General features: G+C 47.6%; 1 protein-coding gene across 9 annotated transcripts in view; it reads left to right on the forward strand.

The window, feature by feature from the left end:
• GATAD2A (GATA zinc finger domain containing 2A) overlaps positions 1-19,251 on the forward strand; it is a 100,993-nt gene that overhangs the window by 31,103 nt on the left and 50,639 nt on the right. For 8 of the 9 annotated variants that reach the window (XM_027084822.1, XM_027084829.1, XM_027084823.1 and 5 more), the window contains one exon: positions 6,406-6,493. In XM_027084822.1, the coding sequence (XP_026940623.1) occupies positions 6,479-6,493 (15 nt within the window). In that variant the 5' untranslated portion in view covers positions 6,406-6,478. Of the gene's footprint in view, positions 1-6,405; positions 6,494-8,478; positions 8,593-19,251 lie in introns of those variants that run through there. The other variant, XM_027084824.1, reaches the window with a different exon arrangement.

The following is a 19,251-nucleotide window of genomic DNA, read 5'->3' on the forward strand; positions in this document are numbered from 1 at the left end:
TATGGAATCTTGGCAATAGAAATGGGGAGGGGAGTGCAGGGTGTGGGTGAATGGGTGCTGGGGTAGGTCACATTTCTTAGTGGTGATAGGGGAGGCCCTTCCAGACACAAGGCCATTGAGGCCTAAGGGAATCTCCAGGCGCCTTTCTCCAAACAGCCATGTGAGGGAGTTGGGGAGAGCTCCCCCCACTCCAAGAAGCTCTGGGCTCCATAGGGGCTGTGGCGACGCTGTGGCCTTGCCTATCTCCATATTGTTTCTTCCTGATGTTATATTTATATTGTTATGTTTTTGCATCAGGTTGGTGGTGAAAACATAGTGGTTGAGTATTTATAACTCACAGAGGATGCCATTTTGTCATTTCTTCTCCATGCCTCCTTGGGCCTTGGATAAGGAGATGAGCAAGCGCCCTTTCTCTTGTGGAGTGTAGAGCGTTTGGGGGAGAGAACCTAGTGGGATGCTTGATGTCAGATGTCAAGATCAGCCGTGCCACGTGATGGGGCTGTAGTCCTCGGGGATGGAAGCAAGGAGAGGGTGCCTGAGTAACACATGTTTTGAGTTTGAAAGATGAGTGGGGGGAAGGAAGGACTTTCATGGCAGTGATAACAGCATGTGCAAAGGCCCAGTGGTGGAGGAAGGCAGATATGGTGGGTAAGATGAATCGAAACAAGGCCTGTGTGGTTGGAGCCAGGAGCATGGTGTGTGTACACGTACTATGTGCGTCCCAGATGACTTCATAGGGTCACCTGTGCCTAAACAGTCAGGGCCTTAAAGGCTGTGGTGAGGTGTTGGGGGTGTTGGGGGGTTTTAACGAGCTTTAGGAACAGCTGCATTGGCATAGTGTGGGAAGTGGACAGTCTGTCTCTTGGTGAGGCCGTGGTTACTGTGGCTGAGGGAGGAGAGTCAGGGGCAGACCGGGGGTCTGGAGGGCACATACTGGTTGTTACCCTGGTAGATGCTTTGGCTTGACAGTGGAGACCGGCCAGCTCTGGTTGCCAAGGATAGGCTTGTGCAGCTGGCCTCACTGTCGGCTCCTTGGCCCTCATGGGGTTGGTTCTTTGCCTCTCGAGTCTGCCTAGTCATGCTCTCCCTCACTCTGTGGGGATATAGGGTTAATGAGGCTCTTTGCTTTGGGGAGAGCAGGTACTGCTTGGTCCCCTGGGGCTGACGTGGAGCTGAAGCACCCCCTTGCTGTGCCTCTGCCTTGACTTCTTGTCTCAGGCATGCTGCTCTGCCTGAGTCATCTCTGTCCCTTTAATGCTCAGCAGAGCCTGTTAGGGCCATGGTTCCCTCCTGCTCTCAAGGATCAGGTAGTCAGTATTTTCCACCGTTACTGTCTTTGTCATTACTACTCAGCTCTGCCCTGTAGGTGAAAGCAGCTGGAGACAGTGCAAACTTGAGTGGACGTGGCTGTGTCCCAGGAAAGCCATTCGCCAGAACAGGCCCAGGCAGTAGTTTGCCGACCCTTGGATTAGGGAATTGACTCTGACTCAAGTTAATCTTTCCCTAACCAGCCAGCGCATGTTGGAGCAGTGTGACCTCTGGGCTTCCTTGAGATGATCCACTGTTGCCCTGCCTCAGTTTCTCCCTTTCTCATAGAGCTAGCTGGGGACTTCCTCTCCTTGACAGTTAGCAGTACAGTCGCTAAGACTGTTGGCAGAGAGGGTCTGGGTGGGGTGCTCATTTTGTGTGGAACAAGTGGACTTTGTGGACCTAGGGGTAGGAGAAGGTGAATAGTATTATTGCTGGGTTTCATCTTGGAGGTTTTTTGGCTTAATATGTTCCCGGGATTGGATTAGAGCCAGAGTGGTAAAACACTGGGCAAGTGTTTGGTGAGTGCAGACGGTGGTAGGAGATCAGAAGTGTGCAGCTTCCATAGGGCCAGGCCTCGGAAGGGATGATGGGGCCCTCTGGGGGGCACCTTGGAGAGCCCAGGCTTCCCCATCAGGTGCCCATGGCCTCTGAGAGCTGTCCCTGGGCTGGCCATGGGCATTGCAGCTGAAGCGTCTCTAAGGAACTGGAGCTCCCTAGACAGCAGCCAGTGTCTGGCAGGAGGCTCCTCCCCTCAAGTTAAAAGGGAGCGGACCTCTCTTGCCTGAGCTGGAGAGGATGAAGTGGCAACAGTGGACTTTTGTTGCCCAAAGTGCAGTGACTTGATTTCATGTAAACCACCAATCACTGCCTCCTTACCAAGTGTGATCTCCCTCAGATTGGGAAATTGTTGTTTGGGTAGGTCGAAGATTCGGGGTGTTGTGTGTGTATGCATGTAAGTGGAGTACCCAGGTGCAGGGTCAAAGCCAAACCATAATGATTTATCAAGGGAGTGGAAGAGTCTCTTACGAGTTGGTAATTGTGTACTTAAGGGTTACTTGATACTGTTTTAAATATATGGGTTGGAAATAAAAACAGTAAAAGCTCTCTAAACCCAGCCAGTGTGGGGTAGATGGCACAGCAACCCAAATGATATACCAGTGGAAAGTGATTACAGTTTATTTTAGAGAAATGCTCCCAATCCTGATGGTGCTAAGTGGTCTCTGCTTGGTTTCTGCTCCTTCGTGAATTTTGCTCTAATTGTATCAAGGGGTTTTTGGGGTGTGAACTCCTCAGATTGGTTCTTTCTCCCTCAATGTTAAACCATGTCTGCTCATTCATTCTATAAATATTTATTGAGCACCGGACACTGTTGGAGGTGCTTGAAATGATATCAGGCACTAGGCAGACACCCTTTTCCTTGTGGCATTTATGTTCTTGCCGGGTGAGAAAGTCCATAGATACAGTAGCTGTGTTGTGTGGAGTTTGAGGAGGGGCCAGGGCTGTGGCAGAGAAAGGGCAGGGTGAGCAGGGTGGGCCTCTTTGAGGGAGACATTTGAGCAGTGACTTGGGGGTACACGGAGGAGATAGCCATGGTGGGGGAGAGTGATGGAGGCAGAGAGCAGCTAGCACAAATGCTAGCACAAAAGCTAGCAACTACTGTTAGAACAGGCTGTGTACAGACGTTTTTGGGAAATTGTGTGAAGCTGAATATGGACTGGGCATTTGTTGACATTTAGAGATTATTGTATGGTAGTTATGTTTTCAAAGGTCATTTTCAACTTGGGATGCAAATTGAAGAATCGATTGTTAAAATTACAAAGTATCGGGGATTTTGTTGAAAACCTTGAAGAACCCCAAGGTGGGAGGGTGCCTGGTGTGTTGGAGGCCAGCATGGCTGGAGGAGGGTGGACATGTCAAGAGAGGATGGGGCTTCACTCTGAGCGATTGCAGGGCCTTTGGAAGGTTTCGAGCTGAGGAATGAAAGCAGGGGGTCCAGTTTGCAGACCTCCGTCGTATTAAGGGAGGATAGTGTGGCAAGTGGAGGTGTGAGAAGTGGTGGGACCCCAGATGTGTTTGACGGCAAAATCAGTAGGATTTCCTGGCAGACTGGATGATGGGTAGTCCTATCAAGAAGGCAAGTGCAGCCAAAAAAAAAAAGGGACTTTCTGGCGGTCCAGTGGTTAAGACTTCTCGCTCCCAATGCAGGGGGCACAGGTTTGATCCCTGATCGGGGAACTAAGATCCCGCATGCCTCATGGCGCACACAAAATAGAAAAAAAAAAGGCAACTCCAGATTTTAATCTGAGCATTTTGAAAGACTGAATTTACCATGAGCTGAGGTGGGGAAAGCTGTGGTGGAGGGTGAAAGTCTGAGGTGACCTTAAAACTTCTTGTATGTTGCATACTGCCCCATGATGCACTGTATGCATTATGATAACAGATTAAGGTCACCTTCCTCGCAGGTTAACCCTTCAGGAAAATGTCCAGTGTGTCTTGTGGTCTCACGGAGTTAGGGTACTTGGATCTTTGTTGAAAATCATTTGTCCACGTGTGCATGGTGTATTCTGTTCCATCTGTCTACCTGTCTGTCTTTACGTTCATATCATACTCTCTTGGCTACTGTTAACTTTACATACAGTATGTCTTGAAATCAGGTTAGGTAAGTCTTCCAAATTTGTTTCTCTTTTTCAGTATTTCACTAGTCTAAGTCCTTTGCATTTCCATATAAATTTTGGAATCAGTCTGTTTTTTCCGGCAAAACATGCCTGCAGTTTTTTTTCTTAATAAATAAATTTATTTATTTATTTAATTTTTGGCTGCGTTGGGTCATCGTTGCTGCACACGGGCTTTCTCTAGTTGTGGCGAGCGGGGGCTACTCTTTGATGTGGTGTGCAGGCTTCTCATTGTGGTGGCTTCTCTTGTTGTGGAGCAAGGGCTCTACACGCGCGGGCTTCAGTATTTGTGGCACGTGGGCTCAGCAGTTGTGGCTTGCAGCTCTAGAGCGCAGGCTCAGTGGTTGTGGCACACAGGCTTAGTTGCTCCACGGCATGTGGGATCTTCCCGGACCAGGGCTTGAACCCGTGTCCCCTGCATTGTCAGTCAGAGTCTTAACCACTGCACCACCAGGGAAGTCCCATGCTGGCAATTTTTGATTGGGGCTTTGAATCTATGAATCAATTTAGGGGAGAATTGACACCTTCTGACCCATGGAAAAGTCATATCTCTCTGTTTATTTAGGTTTTCTTTCATTTCTCTTAGCGACGTCTTACTGTAGTTTCAGCTTACAGGTCTTGCACATTGTTTTGAAAGATCAGATTTATCCTTAAGTATTTCACATTTATGGTAGTATTAATTGATTTTTTTTTAAGAGCTTTGAGTTTTGGTTGTTTGTTGCCATTTGGAACAAATGGCATGTGGAACAACATTGCCATGTGGAAATACCACTGACTTTTGTATATTGCCCTTGATCCTGAAGAGAGTAGGTGCTTGGAAAAGCCCAGGACCCCTACTTTCTGAGGCTTCCCCCTCCATGGCAGAGAGAGGCCTTGGCTTGGGAGGTAAAAGAACTCTGATCGCAACTTCCCTGGTGGTCCAGTGGGTAAGACTCTGCGCTCCCAATGCAGGGGGCCTGGGTTCGATCCCTGGTCAGGGAATTAGATCCGACACGCATGCTGCAACTAAGAGCCTGCGTGCTGCAGCTAAACGTGCTGCAACGAAGATCCCACGTGCTGCAACTGAGACCCGGTGCAGCCTTACCAAGTAAATGTTAAAAAAAAAAAAGAGAGAGAGGACTAAGATTCATGGCATCTACTGCATTTCCCAGCCTGAATGGGGCCAAAAAGAGTGGCAGAAAGGGCCCCTCTCCCTAGGAGCTAGCCCTGGTGGTGGCTGTAGCCCTGGCCCTCACTGAGGAGGATGCTGTGTGCTCCTTGGTTCCCAAAGGTCTTTGCATAGAGTTCACTGATACTTGCTTATTTTGCAAGTTCTCCTGTGGGAGTGTTTCTCGCCATCCATGAGCTGTGAATTGCTGTGAACCCAGCTTAAAAATAAAGTTTTCATATCAGAGCAAGCTCCTGATAGTCATGTGGGTGCAAAGAATGACAACAGAGGTGATATTGACAATATTTGGCAAGCTACAACTGACAACTGCCTGGGAGTTTGAGATTTGGCTGGTTCACTGGGTTCAATCTCTGTGCCCAGAGGCCTGGACATCTGATGTCACAAAGGAGGGGAAGTTCTGGGACCATGCTATCTCTGGGACCTTGGGAGAGTTCCTAAACATTCTTGAGCCTTAGTTTTCCTATCTGTGAAACAGGCAGACTCTTTCTGCCTGGGCAGTGTAAGACCTTTGGAGTTGATCCCTGGGTGAAACTTCTAGTTGCCCTGTGGCGGTGAAGCCGCCTCCATGTGGGAGATGAATTTTGTCTATCCCTGGGCACCTCATGCCCTCAGCTTCTTGAGGGCAAACTCTGCACTGCCGGTAATGGTGGGTGGTTTCCTTGGGGTCTATGTTGGGGAGTGCGCACTGGGGAGGGGAGAGGTCATCTCTGGAGAGGGAGACCTGGGTGGCCCTGGGCAAGTTCCTGAATATCAGACATGTCAGGTCCCTTATGTGTAAAATGAGGGTGATTGTGTAATTTATCCCTAAGATTGTCCTGGGGATTCAAAGAGATACTGAATTGTAGCATAGTACCTGGAACTCACTACTAAACATCTATTAAATGCTAGTATTTCTGTTTCTGCTGTTAATGTCATTACCATTATCATCAAAACCTTGAAGTGTTTTCTGTGTGTTCAGTATGTTGGCTTGTGGTTGTGTACCACCTCTTGTCTCCATCCATATTGCTAAAGATGAGATCTGTAGTGTTTGAGATGTTAGTATTTATTGGTTAGTGCACCTTATTGGATCATACATCAGAGACTGATAGAAATTGATTTCCTCAGCTTGCCCTCCCTTGGAAGGTAGCAGACACAGAGCTCTGTTTGAAATCTAGAATTTTGCAATTCCAGGGATTGGAGACATTTAAAACTGTCTGTACATTCCAGAAATTTTCCTTGGAAACTCAGTGTTTATTCCTCTGTTCTTTGCTTTAGGTTGGCCAGCACGTTGACGGAGTTGCCTTTTGACATAGCTCCCACCATGGCCGGCTGGTAGGACCACCGTCCCATGCCCAGAAGCCAGGTGAGTGTGTAGTATCTAGTATCTGTGGAACGGAGGCACTGACTTACCCAGTAGGCCTTATTCAGGTCCTTGGACATTTGAAACAGAGCACTGCTTTAAAAGCTGATGGCCGTCTCCTAGAGGAGAAGGAGGAAGACAGGTACCTCTGGGATTGCACATTGGGCCATCTCCACAGGGCTGCCCAGGCCCTGCCTCCTCCAGGATGGCCGTTTGCTCTCCTGTTGCATCTCAGGGGTCGCTCGTTTGAAAAGGCCAGGCCCAAGTAGGATGAACTGTCCTCCGTGAGCATCAGGGGCAGAGGATAATCCTGGCCAAGTGACCTTTGCTCTCTGGCCATTCCTGTGATTTCCCAATGCTGACAGAAACCGTTAGAATTTATCCTTAACCACCAGTGCCTGGAGCTCATTGCCCTTACCGCACCCCGTGCCTATGGGGAAACTGAGCCATCCCCTACTGCTTATAGGGCTCTCAGGTGGAGACTCTGTCCAGGGCTTTCGGGACCCAGCAAGACAGAGCCCAAAACCCAGGTGGGATTTTGTCTGTTACTGTCAGACCAGTGATGTTTTGGGCCAGGGCTGCCTACCTGGAGAAGAATGTAGGACTGAGAGATGTCTCAGAACACGGAGATAGCTTGGAGACCTCCTGGGTTGGTTAGCTGCTTCCTCTTATAGGCCAGCTGGCTGGTGACTTTCCAAGGGGTGTATGCCCTTCAAACAGTGTCACAGCTGCACAGGGTAAGAACTGGCTGCTGGGCTGAGCAAGGTATGTGACAAGGGTTGGGGGTCGGTTTGTGAGGTTTCAGCTCTTATCTGCATATAGCGAGATGATAGTATGGGCATGGTCAGGTAATCCTGGTGTCAGGAAAACATTTCCAGAATGTTTACCCAGCAAAAACAAACTTTACTGGTATTAAAAAAAAAAAAAAATTTTTAAATTGAGATAGTTTGCATACCATATAATTCACCCATTTGTAGTATACAGTTTAGTGATGTTTTTGTATATTCAGGAGTTGTACAAATATCACGTCTATCTAGTTCCAGAACACTTTCATCACCTTCAAAAGAAAGCCCACACCCATTAGCAGTCCCTCTCCAATCTCCCTTCCTCAGCCCCTGGCAACCACTAATCTACTTTCTATCTCTATGGATTTGCCTGTTCTGGACATTTCATATCAATGGAATCACATAATATCTATGACCTTGTGTGTTTAACTTCTCATACTCAGCAAGTTTTCAGGGTTCATCCACTCTGTAGCATGAGTCAGTGCTTCATCCATTTTTGTGGCTGAGTATATTCCATCAAATGGATAGACCACATTTTGTTTATCCATTCATCTGGGATAGATTTGGGCTATTCCCACCTTTCGGTAATTATGAATAGTGCTGTGAACATTTATGTACACAAATTTGTGTGGACTTGTTTTCACTTCCTTTGGATATATACCTAGGAGTGGAATTGTTGGGTCATGAGTCTTTAATATTCTGAGGAACTGCCAGACTGTTGTTATTGTGGCTGCACCATTTTACATGCCCCCCCAGCCCTGCCCCAGGCCCCCAGAGCTCTCTGGAGACAAAAAATGACTCAAAGTCTGTGCCGGTTTCCTAGGCTAGTTGAGGATCATCGGTGTTGACAGTGCTCGTTACCTGGTGCTGGTGGCAGCATGCAGTGAGCCAGCCACCTAGAAAGTGGGTTTGGCGCTTGATTGTCAACAGGCTCTCTTTGGACGTTAGTGTTGGAAAATCGTACTTTACGTCTTGACAAGGTCTTACCTGCAGCCCAGAGGGGTGAGTGATCATCCCTTATCCTATAGCCCAGGGCATTGTCTGAAGGCAGTGGGCTGACTTAGGGTTCTCTGAGGTCCTCGGCTGGGTGACCCCACCTCTGCCGGGCCCTTTGTTAACTAGGAAGTACATAGTCCAAGCAGTAAGTACTTGCTGAGTGAATGAATGAATGAATGAAAGAAAACTGCTCCTTTCCTATCACAGGGTCAACAAGGAAGACACAGCCAGAGCATTACAAAGCAGTTAGTTTGGTGATTCTGGAGGGAATTTCTGGAAGCCCCCTCAGGTGTTCCCTCTGGCCCTGCCTCTCTGTACCCGGTGAGTGAAGGGGCTTGACGGGAAAGGATGGTCTGTGAATGGTTGTGGCAGATGGTGGTCGATGTCAAACAGGCAAAAACACCCTTGAGCAATTTTATTTTTTGGCTGCGGTGTGGGATCTCAGTTCCCTGACCAGGGGTCGAACCTGGGCTCTTGGCAGTGAGAGCACAGAGTCCTAACCCCTGGACCACCAGGAAATTCCCTGAGCAGTTATTTTTAAGAGATGTATAAATATGTCAGCTTGTGTACTTTTTGTTGTGGGTGTAAGTCAGCTCAGCAGATTGATTGATTGTTCCACTTTCAGTTGAACCATGGCCTAAAGTCAGCTGAGGCCTCCCCATTCCTGCTGCCCAGGACTCTGGGCACAGAGGAAGAGCAAGGCAGGAGGAGGACTGGGTCCTGGGGAGTCTTGAGGCGCATACACAGCCCCCACACGATGCCCCCACAGTGTATGTGGCTGTCAGTGTGAATACTGAGGGTCAGGCTGCCTGCTTGGGCTAATGGAATTGGTGTCCACCCTTGAATTTTGCTTGTCGGGTCCTGTTCGTTCAGCAGCTACGTATACTGCTCGCGTGCTGAGAGACTGGCCTTGTGCTTGGAGTTAAGGATCAAAAATGGGTGTGACTTACAGAAAAACAAACAGGAAAAGCAAATGCAGATGACCCTTAACCAAGGAATAAAAGATACTCAGTCTTTTCTGATACTAAGAATAATGCTTTTTGGAGCTTCCCTAAGATATTTCTGACCCTTTGTCCTGAAAGGTGGACACCATTCTCTTGGTGGGAATCACACAGCACCATATGTTGCTTTTGGAGGTTCACAACTCCTCGGAGGGGGATTTGCTTACCCTTTGCTCCAGCAAGTCCACTTCTAGAAATGTATGCCAAAGATAGACTGTCAAAAATAAGGTTTGTGACAAGACTGTTCATTACAACATTCTGAAGTATAAAACTGGAAATAACTTAGATGTTTGTCATTTGGGCCTGGGACTGATGGGGCTGGATCGCCAGTGGGGTGGAGCCGAGCCCCTGAGCAGAGGAAGGAGGGGTGTCTTCTTGTCATGGTGATGGGATTTCTAGGGTGAAATGAGTAGAAAAAATTATAAGGTGAAAGATAAAGAGATGTACCGCACTCACTTTTATCCCTCATAAGGAACGGTGGGGGTGGGATATAGACATGTGTATTTGTTTATATTTTATTTTATTATTTTTTTTTAATTTATTTTATTTATTTTTTGCTGTGTTGTGTCTTCGTTACTGCGCGGAGGCTTTCTCTAGTTGTGGCGAGTTGTGGCTTTCTCTAGTTGTGGCGAGTGGGGGCTACTCTTCGTTGAGGTGCGCGGGCTTCTCATTGCAGTGGCTTCTCTTGTTGTGGAGCACAGGCTCTAGGCACACAGGCTTCAGTAGTTGTAGCATGCGGGGTCAGTACTTGTGGCATGCGGGCTCAGTAGTTGTGGCACGCGGGCTTAGTTGCTCCGTGGCACGTGGGTTCTTCCCGGACCAGGGCCTCGAACCCTTGTACCCTGCATTGGCAGGTGGATTCTTAAGCACTGCGCCACCAGGGAAGCCCTGTATTTTATTTTTATTTTTCCTTTTTTTGGGGGGGCCATGCCATGTGGCATGCGGGATCTTAGTTCCTCGACCAGAGATCGAACCCAGGCCCTCGGCAGTGAGATTGCAGAGTCCTAACCACTGGACCACCAGGGAATTCCCTAAATCATAGTAGTTTGATTGTAAGATATGAGATATGCCATAAAGGCAAAAATTAGAAAAAAATCTTTAACTGTTTTTAGGAATCATATTTTTGGTTTCAGGTCAACAATGCCCATAGTCTTACTGTTACATATTGTAGGAGGAAACAAGTAATTGATGTCTTTAAGAACCAAAATTGGGAATTCCTTGGTGGTCCACTGGTTAGGACTCCACGCTTCCACTGCTGGAGGCCTGGGTTTGATCCTTGGTTGGGGAACTATGCCTCCCCCCCAAAAAAAAGAACCAAAATTTTTAGGATGAAAGACCTATGCACATAAAAGATCAAAATACTTAAGTGAAAATGTTTTAATTCTAAATCTGCATTGGGAATGTCCCAGTTGTATAAGATGGTACCAGGGTTGTGTCAGAAGGAATCCCCCCTTCCACCCCACCAAGGGTGGGGCAGGTAAATGTGAATGAGAATTAGTCCCTGAGTTGGAGCCTCAAATGTATTAAAAAAATCCAGTGTTCCTATTGGTGCTCAAAGGAAAGGAAGAAACTCACTGGTGCCCTTTGGAAGGTGTTAGGGAATCAACTCATTTTGAAAATTGGTAGATAGAAGGAAAGAAGCAAGCATTTATCTTGCCTCTACTCTACAGACTGTATTTGCAAGGAACAAAAAAGGGGGTAAGAGCTAGTTTCCTTCGAAGATAGATCAGTGCTGCCAGAATTTTCCGGAATGCTCTACTCGCACTGTCCAGTGTGGTACCTGGAATATCGTGATTGAGGAAGTCAAGTTTTAATTTTATTTGATTTAAATCTTTTTAAATAGCCACATGTGGCTAATGGACCGTGTAGCTGTTAACATTCTGGCTAATTAATATGAAACGATGGGATTATAAATTCATACATTTGCAGGCATCTGATGAAATGGTGGGTCTAGACAGTGGGCCTCAGTGGCTTCCAGCCCCCAAGGAAGGGTGCACATGCTTCCAGAGGGATGTGTGCTTGGTTGGACCTCAAAATCTAGTTTTGGGACATTGGGGTTGTGTTACATTATACCACAGGGATGCCAACTGGCAAAACCCAATTGTGGGAAACAGGACAAATGGCCTGATTTCTTCAACATATGATTGAAAAGAAAGTGGCAGGGGAACCTGTAGGTTTCAGCCAAGCGTGACTTCAACAAAGATTGAGGAATGATTGTTTAATTGTTGATGGTGTGATCATGGGATTGTGGTTTTGTGTCCTTGTAGTGATAAACGCTGAACTGTTCATAAATGCATGTTGTATGGCATTTGCTTCTTAGAGGCTAGTGGGCGTGAGGTGTGTGAAAGACCAAGGTGGTCGTCTGACAACCATGGAAGCTGGGTGGTGGGCATGAGCAGTTAATTGTGCTGTTCTCGCTGCTTCTTTGGGTATGTTTGCAATTTTTCCGTAATGAAGTTTGGAAGATGGTGTTTGACCCAGGCATTCCCTCAGGGAGCTTTATGATTCATGTCACCCAGGGCAGGGGAAACACTCGTTTACAAAAGTGAGGATGGTGGCCGCTTGTGGTTAAAATTCAAGCAGAAAACCTTCAGCAGAGATTCTGCAATTGCTGTGAGGGGCTGTGGCCAGTAGTAGCCTGTTAAGCGGGACAACCTCTTGTTAACAGCATTCTCATTTTCTGTAATAACAACCCTTACAGTGCCTTCATGGAGCCCTTGAAGAACCTTAGTGATAAAGTGGGCGCTGTTCTCATTTCACAGGTGAGGAAGCTGAGGTGTGCAGAGATGAACCAGCCATTCTGGTTTTGACCTAATGTAGTGTGATGCTGATGGCACCTTCTGTTCTGGGAGCACTCCGCCCACCTCCCCCAGTACCCAGAGTGCATTTTATCACCACAGTGCATCAACACCCTGATGCTGTAATGTCCCATATGTTGTTTTCTGACATAAATTAATATATTATTCATTAGAAATCAATCTCACCTCTATTGGTGTGGTCTGTACATAGCAGCCATAGCCAATTAAGACTGGATAAAGTAGGTAGTTAGCTGGTCTTCAGTATGACTTCGTCTTATAAAAAGCACTGCTTTGCAGATTTGATCCTTATGTGTGATCTAGGGATTACTGCAACTCCCAGTGTGCGAGGGACCTCAGCCCCATGTCTCAGCCTGCTCTGTCCACTGCCTACCCCACACATCTGTGTGTGTCCCCCCAGTGGCCTACTGGAGCTATGCTGCTATGGGTGGGAAGCCTTTTGTTGAAACCCCAAGGGTGTCCCTGGGGCCCAGTTAGCTCCTGCTCCCTGGTAGAAACTAAGCAGGTGTTTGGGTGAATGCGTGAGTGAAATGTCTGTGAGACTGAGGCGTCTGGCACAATCCCAGTGTGAAGCCTGTGACGGACCTGACTTGAATCCAGATCTGCGGTGCTGGCCCGTGTGACCCCTGCCATCAGAGGTCTTGCCCTCTCTCCAAGTTGGCTCCCTGTTGGTAAATTGTCCCATTTGTGTCCCACATGGTCACACTCCCATCTGTACCGTGGGCTTGCTCTGGTCCCCTTGGTTGCTGTGAGAAGCTGACAGTTGTTGCTCGTGGAAGGACTGCATCCCAGTGGACAATGGCTCTTCGATTGTTTGGGATCTTGTTACACAAAGGAGTCTTTCCTTGAGGACCCTGTTCGGTGCTCTTGGGGGTCATAGTAAACCTGCTTTTGTGTTTTAGTAGTTTAGCAGCCGTAGAGGGGTTGTGGCTCTTGAGGTTAAGATTATTTTGTTTTTTGTTTTACTGCTTAAAAAATAATAAAGTAAAATTCACACATTTAAAGTGTACATGGGCATTTACTACGGTCACAACGTTGTGCAGCCATCACCTCTAGTTCTAGAACATTTTCATCATCCCAAAGTGAAATTTGTATGTATTAGCCTATACTCCTGCATTCCCCTACCTCTGTGCTATCCAGTCCCTAGCAACCATTAATCTATCGATACTTTCTGTCTCTATAGATTCGCGTGGCTCTGGACATCTCAGATAGATGGAATCATATACTGTATGGCCTTCTGTGTCTGGCCTGTCTCACTTAGCATGTTTTCATAGTTCATCTGCATTGTGACATGAATCAGAAATTTATTCCTTTTTAAAAATTTATTTATTTATTTTTGGCTGTGTTGGGTCTTCGTGCTGTGCGCAGGCTTTCTCTAGTTGCAGCGAGTGGGGGCTACTCTTCGTTGTGGTGCGTGGACTTCTCATTGCGGTGGCTTCTCTTGTTGCGGAGCATGGGCTCTAGGCGCATGGGCTTCAGTAGTTGTGTCATGCAGGCTCAGTAGTTGTGGCTCGCGGGCTGTAGAGCACAGGCTCAGTAGTTACGGCGCACGGGCTTAGTTGCTCCGTGGCATGTGGGATCTTCCGGGACCAGGGCTCGAACCTGTGTCCCCTGTATTGGCAGGCAGATTCTTAACCATGGTGCCACCAGGGAAGCCCGATTCCTTTTTATGGCTGAAAAATATTTCATTGTATGGATATACGACATTTTGTTTATCCATTCACCCATTGATGAACATTTGGGTTGTTCTTGTTGGCTGTTGTGAATAGTGCTGCTTTTTAACATTTATGTACAAGTTTTTGTTTGAATAAATGCACATCTCTTGGGTATATATCTAGAAGTAGAATTGTTGGGTCATGTGGTAATTCTGTATTTAACTTTTTGAGGAACTGCCAGACTGTTTCTCACATTACTGCACCATTTTACCATTTTACATTCCCACCAGCGATATGTGGTGGTTCCAATGTCTCCACATCCTCAACAACGCTTATTTTCCTTTTTTTTTAATAGTCATCCTGGTGGGTGAGAGGTGGTATCTCATTGTGGTTTTGATTTGCATTTCCCTAATGACTAATGATGCTGAACATCTTTTCATGTGCGTATTGGCCATTTGTCTGTCTTTGGAGAAATGTCTTTTCAAGTCTTTTGCCTGTTTTGTTGAATTGGGTTTGTGGCTAAGTTTTAAGAGTTCTTTATATATTCTGACACCAGACCCTTATTAGAGATACGATTTCTAATGTTTTTCCCGCTCTGTTGATCTTTTCACTCTCTTTTGCACAGAAGAATTTAGTTTTGATGAAGTCTAATTTATCTTTTTTCTTTTGTTGGTATTGAGCTTTTGGTGTCATATCTAAGAATCTCTTGGCAAATCGAAGGTCATGATTCACCCTTACATACTCTTCTAAGAGTTTTGTAGGTTTAGCTTTTAGTATTTAGGTCTTTGACCCATTTTGAGTTGATTGTCATATATGGTATGAAGTAAGGGTTTTGTTTGGTTTTGATCATTATATTTTCTATTGACATGAAGACTTTTTGGCTTATGTAACGAGGAAGGGGAGTGCCATAGCTGGAAGTTCTGAAAGTACTTTTTCTCATCTGTTTAAAAAATATGTATTGAACACCTGTTCTGTCCTGGGCCCTGGGATGGTAGCACTGAACAAAGAGATATATATTATCTGTTCTTGTGGGGGATGGGGTGGGGGGGGACAAACACGTAAACGGAGAGATGAGTAAATAGAATGTCAAGTGGTGATGAAGTGGGAAAGGGGTAGAGACCCACCAAAGTGCATGGAGGGGAGATACATGTAACTTTGCTGTTTTGGCTGAAGAAGAGAGTGGTATACAGAGACGTGGGGGAGGACCTTCCAGGTAGGGGGAGCAGGAAGTACAAAAGCTCTGAGGTGGGAGTAAACTTGGTTTTCAGAGAAGCAGCTGGAATGTCAGAGTGGCTGGAGCTGAGAGAATAGGGTCGAGGGGTAGCGGGGACGTGTGGGGGACAGCAGTAGACAGGTCAGAGAGGCCGGCAGGGCCTTGACTGGGGTGAGGCCTTGCTTTTACCTTGAGTAGCGTGTTTTACAAAATGACCACTAATGTGATATGCTCTAGGTCAGCTTGGCTATTTCCTGGAGGTTGTGGTAGGTGTCTATACCCAGAACAACCCCCTGCCCAAGGGGAAGATTTCCACTTACAGGGTGGAGGAGAGAAGCAGGATTTCTGTTCCAGCTCTCACAGCTGTGCAGGAAGTGCTGCAAGAACTGTGCATCAGTAGAAACTGTTTCTTAGGCCCATGGGCTTCTTTGAGACCAGAAACTTATTTAGTCCTAGACGTAGGTTTCCCTGCTGGCTCTGAGCCTTTTGGGGCGGCCTTCGGCCCTGCCTGCTGCAGGATGTGTGCAGGGAGGAGCTGACAAAGGAGCCCAGGCAGTGCTTCCAGGCAGTGGCGTCACCACATTGCTGGGTGTCCTGTTGAAAATGATGAAAGATGCACATTTGGTTCTCCCACTTTCCACTCACATTTCCTCCCAAGACTGGAGAAGGCTTTTCTGGCCCTTCCTGGAATTTTCTGTGTAAAACCTCCTGCCATTTCCAGCTCGATGAAGCTGGTGGTCAGGGCTGCGTTCTTGGCCAGGCCCTGAGGGAGTCAGCCCTGGAAGGGTTAAGCCCTCCCATTTTTGATGTGACGCCCGATTGGCACATTGCAGGTGGCATGGAAATGGCAGGCGTAACCCTTTGTGGGCCGAGGAGGCTCAGCCTAGGAGGCAGCTGGGAGGGACAGAGGACTGGTCCTTTCCCGTGGGAGGGAAACTCAGCCAGACATCCCTCACAGTGACGTCCTACACCAGAGGACTCCTGGTCACCATTTCCCTGTGGACATTTCATATTTTTCAGATTCCCCTCACAGGTGGCACCTTTATTTCTGTGTCCCGTTCTCTGGCACCATTTGTTTCTCTCTCTCCGGGGCTGCAGGGGTTGGGCTTCAGGCACGGGCCCCCGCTTTCAGAGGCTCAGACACCCATGTGGAGTCGCTTCCAGATGGGCAGTGTTGGGTGCTTACTGAGGACTTCTGAGAGTGTAAACACAAAATCCAAGTCCTCATGTGGGGGTGAGCCTGGGGGTGCTATCAACAGTTTTAAAAACACTCGTTACCCATCTCTCTCCTCCCCTCTTAAAACGTGATCAGTTTAGGTGTACTTTGTCCTACTGTGTGCTTTGACTAGGAGGTGTAGACAGGCTTTCATCTCATGTCCCTGGGAAGGGGCACTCAGAGGCCAAGGCATGAGGCTGAGGGGTAGACAGAGCTCAGTGGAATCTGCGTGGCCTGTCTGGTTAGTGGTGTTCCCTGTTTTCAGAAGTTTTTAGGAGATTGTCTATGTCTGGGGGAAGATAAAAACATACTCCCTACTTACACCATCTTCCCCAACAGGATCTGTGCTTTCTTTAGCCACCCCTCCCCCATGACTCCAGGGAGGGAGGATGGTTGTTGAGGTCAGGGGACTTGGCTGTTCCAGGCCAGGCCCTGCATGTCCCCAGGTGAGTTTGAGTGGCCGGGCATGCTACCAGAGGGCTGGCTGTTACTGTGGCATGAGCCTCATTGAAGGCAGTGACCACTGATTTTTCTGGAGGTGACTTGTCCCAAAACCTGCTCTGTTCCCACAAGCGGTACTGGGGTGAGGTGCTTCCAAGCGCCTTTCTCCACAGTGCACGTCTACATGGGATTTTCCTTTAGGAATCTGAAGACCATTCAGGCTTTATTTTTTAAATGTTGGGTGGTTACTACTTGAGTACATTAAAGTTTCTGCTTTCTAGGTTAATTTTATTAAATATATCCCAAGAAAGCATTATTTCAGAGGCTGTATTTACATGTCCTCCACCTTAAAAAAATAATCAGATTGTAAATGTGTGTTTATTTGTAAATGTAAAAGCCTGAGTTTCTGTGTGTGTGGTTTTTTTACTTTATTTTTTTTTACTCTTTTCAGTCTTAACACTCTATATACCTACATATCTGGGTGGTTCTTGAACCAAGGACTGAGGTGACTTTCATAGGATGGCTGATTTGGTCTGACTTTATCTTGCATGACTCCTCTGGGTGGTGATGGCCTTTTAGATGGGTCATTAGCATTTCAGATGGAGTGTGGTGTTTGGGCGCACTGGGCATGATAGAAGTGCCCTGTTAGGAGGAGGTCGAGATGCTCCTGAACTTAACCTTCCCCTTTGACTTCTGTGTCTGAGCTGAGCGCTGCATTTGCAAATGGTGTCTCTTCCCTGAAGGGTTAGGTAGAGCGCACCTCTGGGGGCTGAGGGCAGAGAGCTCCCTGCGGAGAGCGCCAGTGCTCAGATTGATTTGTTTGATGGAGTGACTGGAGGCACTTCATTTAAGTTGTGTGCGTGCATGTGTCTTTTTGCAGCATACTCTGTGCCGTTTCACAGGTCTCAGCACTCCCCTCCTCTGTCCTTCAGGACCTAATTAAAGGTTCCAGCTCTCCTCACTCTCACAGGCTGAAGGCGGGCTGGTCAGGGCCCCTACCCCACCCCCAGTCCCTACACTCCTGCAGGGCACCCTGAGTCAGAGAAGTCTCTGGGAGGCCCGATCATCACTGTTTAGCCTCTTAAACTGAATATAAGTGGCCTCACTGTAATGGGGGAATGTTTTTTCCTTTTTTTTTTTTTTGCAGTACGTGGGCCTCTCACTGTTGTGGCCTCTCCCGTTGCAGAGCATAGGCTCCAGACGCGCAGGCTCAGCGGCCATGGCTCACGGGCCCAGCCGCTCCGCGGCATGTGGGATCTTCCCGGACCGGGGCACAAACCCGTGTCCCCTGCACGGCAGGCGGACCCTCAAGCACTGCGCCACCAGGGAAGCCCTGTTTTTTCCTTTTAAGCAACCTCATTCCATTTTTAAAAGTTGTTAAAAGTTTTGATCTCCTTTTATTTGGTTTCATCTACTTACTTTGGAGATGGGTTTTCATGCGCCTGTGTATTTCTGCCACTTCACCTTTTGTGCTACCATTTCTTTCTCCCTCTTCCATCTCTATCTACAACTCCAGATTCTACTCTTGGGGCCTAGCTCAAATGAAGCTAGATCCTTAGCCTCCTCCTCTGGTCGGGCAGGGTGGATTTCTTTTCCAGTGTTGATTTGTAACAAAATGGTGATTGACACACATATCTCATAGCCCTTACTGGGTCTTTGCTCCCATGAAGGCGGGGATCCCCCCAAGCTGCTCTTCCTGCCCTCCACAAAGGTGGTACCTGCAGGTCACTGGCCCCTTGGAGGTCACTGTCTGGTTTAGAATCAGTATTTGGAGACTGTCGACGTCCACGTCCTGGGCCAGATGGGCTGTGAACTAGGAGAAGGGTGTCCCTGGTCGTTAGTAACTGACCAGGCTCCTCCCTGCTGCAGAAGTTCCCTTCTGGGTTCAGGCGTCACTCAGATAAACAACAGTAGACAAAAGTCAGTTCTTCGCCTTCTCTGGAAACTTAAATTACTGTGTACACAAAGTAGTAGAAATGAGCATGGTTGCAGTGCTAGTGATTTTAAAATGATCGGCTGTTCCACCCAGGTGCGAAATGATTTGTCTTGGAGGAATTGTGGGTTGATGTGGCGGAGGTGTGCACAAGGCCCTGCAGGTCTCTCTGCAAGGCCCTCTGGGCTCCTTCACTTGCTTTAGAAGTTGGTGATCCTGGACCCTGTGTCTAATCTTATTTCCATACTTAATAGTTTTGCTTCTTCTTGAGATAGTTGGACACTGATCACACATAAGAACTGCTGTTCTTTTGCTCATAAATGAATAGAGAAGACCCTTTGTAAGGTAATTGGAGAAGGTTTGGAGGTGGGAGGAGGGGATGAAAACTGTGCACACGTATGTGTGTGGTGTTCATGTGTACGTGGGCACATGTGTTTGTGTTTGCACGAGTGTGGGTGCACACACACGTGTGTATTTGTATGTGTGGCGCAAGGTTGCTTGGTGTTCAACTAGCCTGGTGTGCTGCATTTTGGGGAGCAGGGAGGTGTCTGCCGACACCCTGGTTTCCTGCGTCCATCCTCTGCCAGTAGGGTGTCCATCAGGTGGGGTCAGATGCTCCCAAGTCTGGAGCACCCTGTGTTCCTCATCCCTTTTTTACTCCCTTCTCATTGCCTCAGCCTACCCAGAGCCTAGGCACCACTGGCC

The sequence above is a fragment of the Aethalodelphis obliquidens genome, unplaced genomic scaffold, assembly GCF_003676395.1.
Source record: "Aethalodelphis obliquidens isolate GAN/ISIS:26980383/991018 unplaced genomic scaffold, ASM367639v1 scaffold53, whole genome shotgun sequence".
NCBI lineage: Eukaryota > Metazoa > Chordata > Mammalia > Artiodactyla > Delphinidae > Aethalodelphis > Aethalodelphis obliquidens.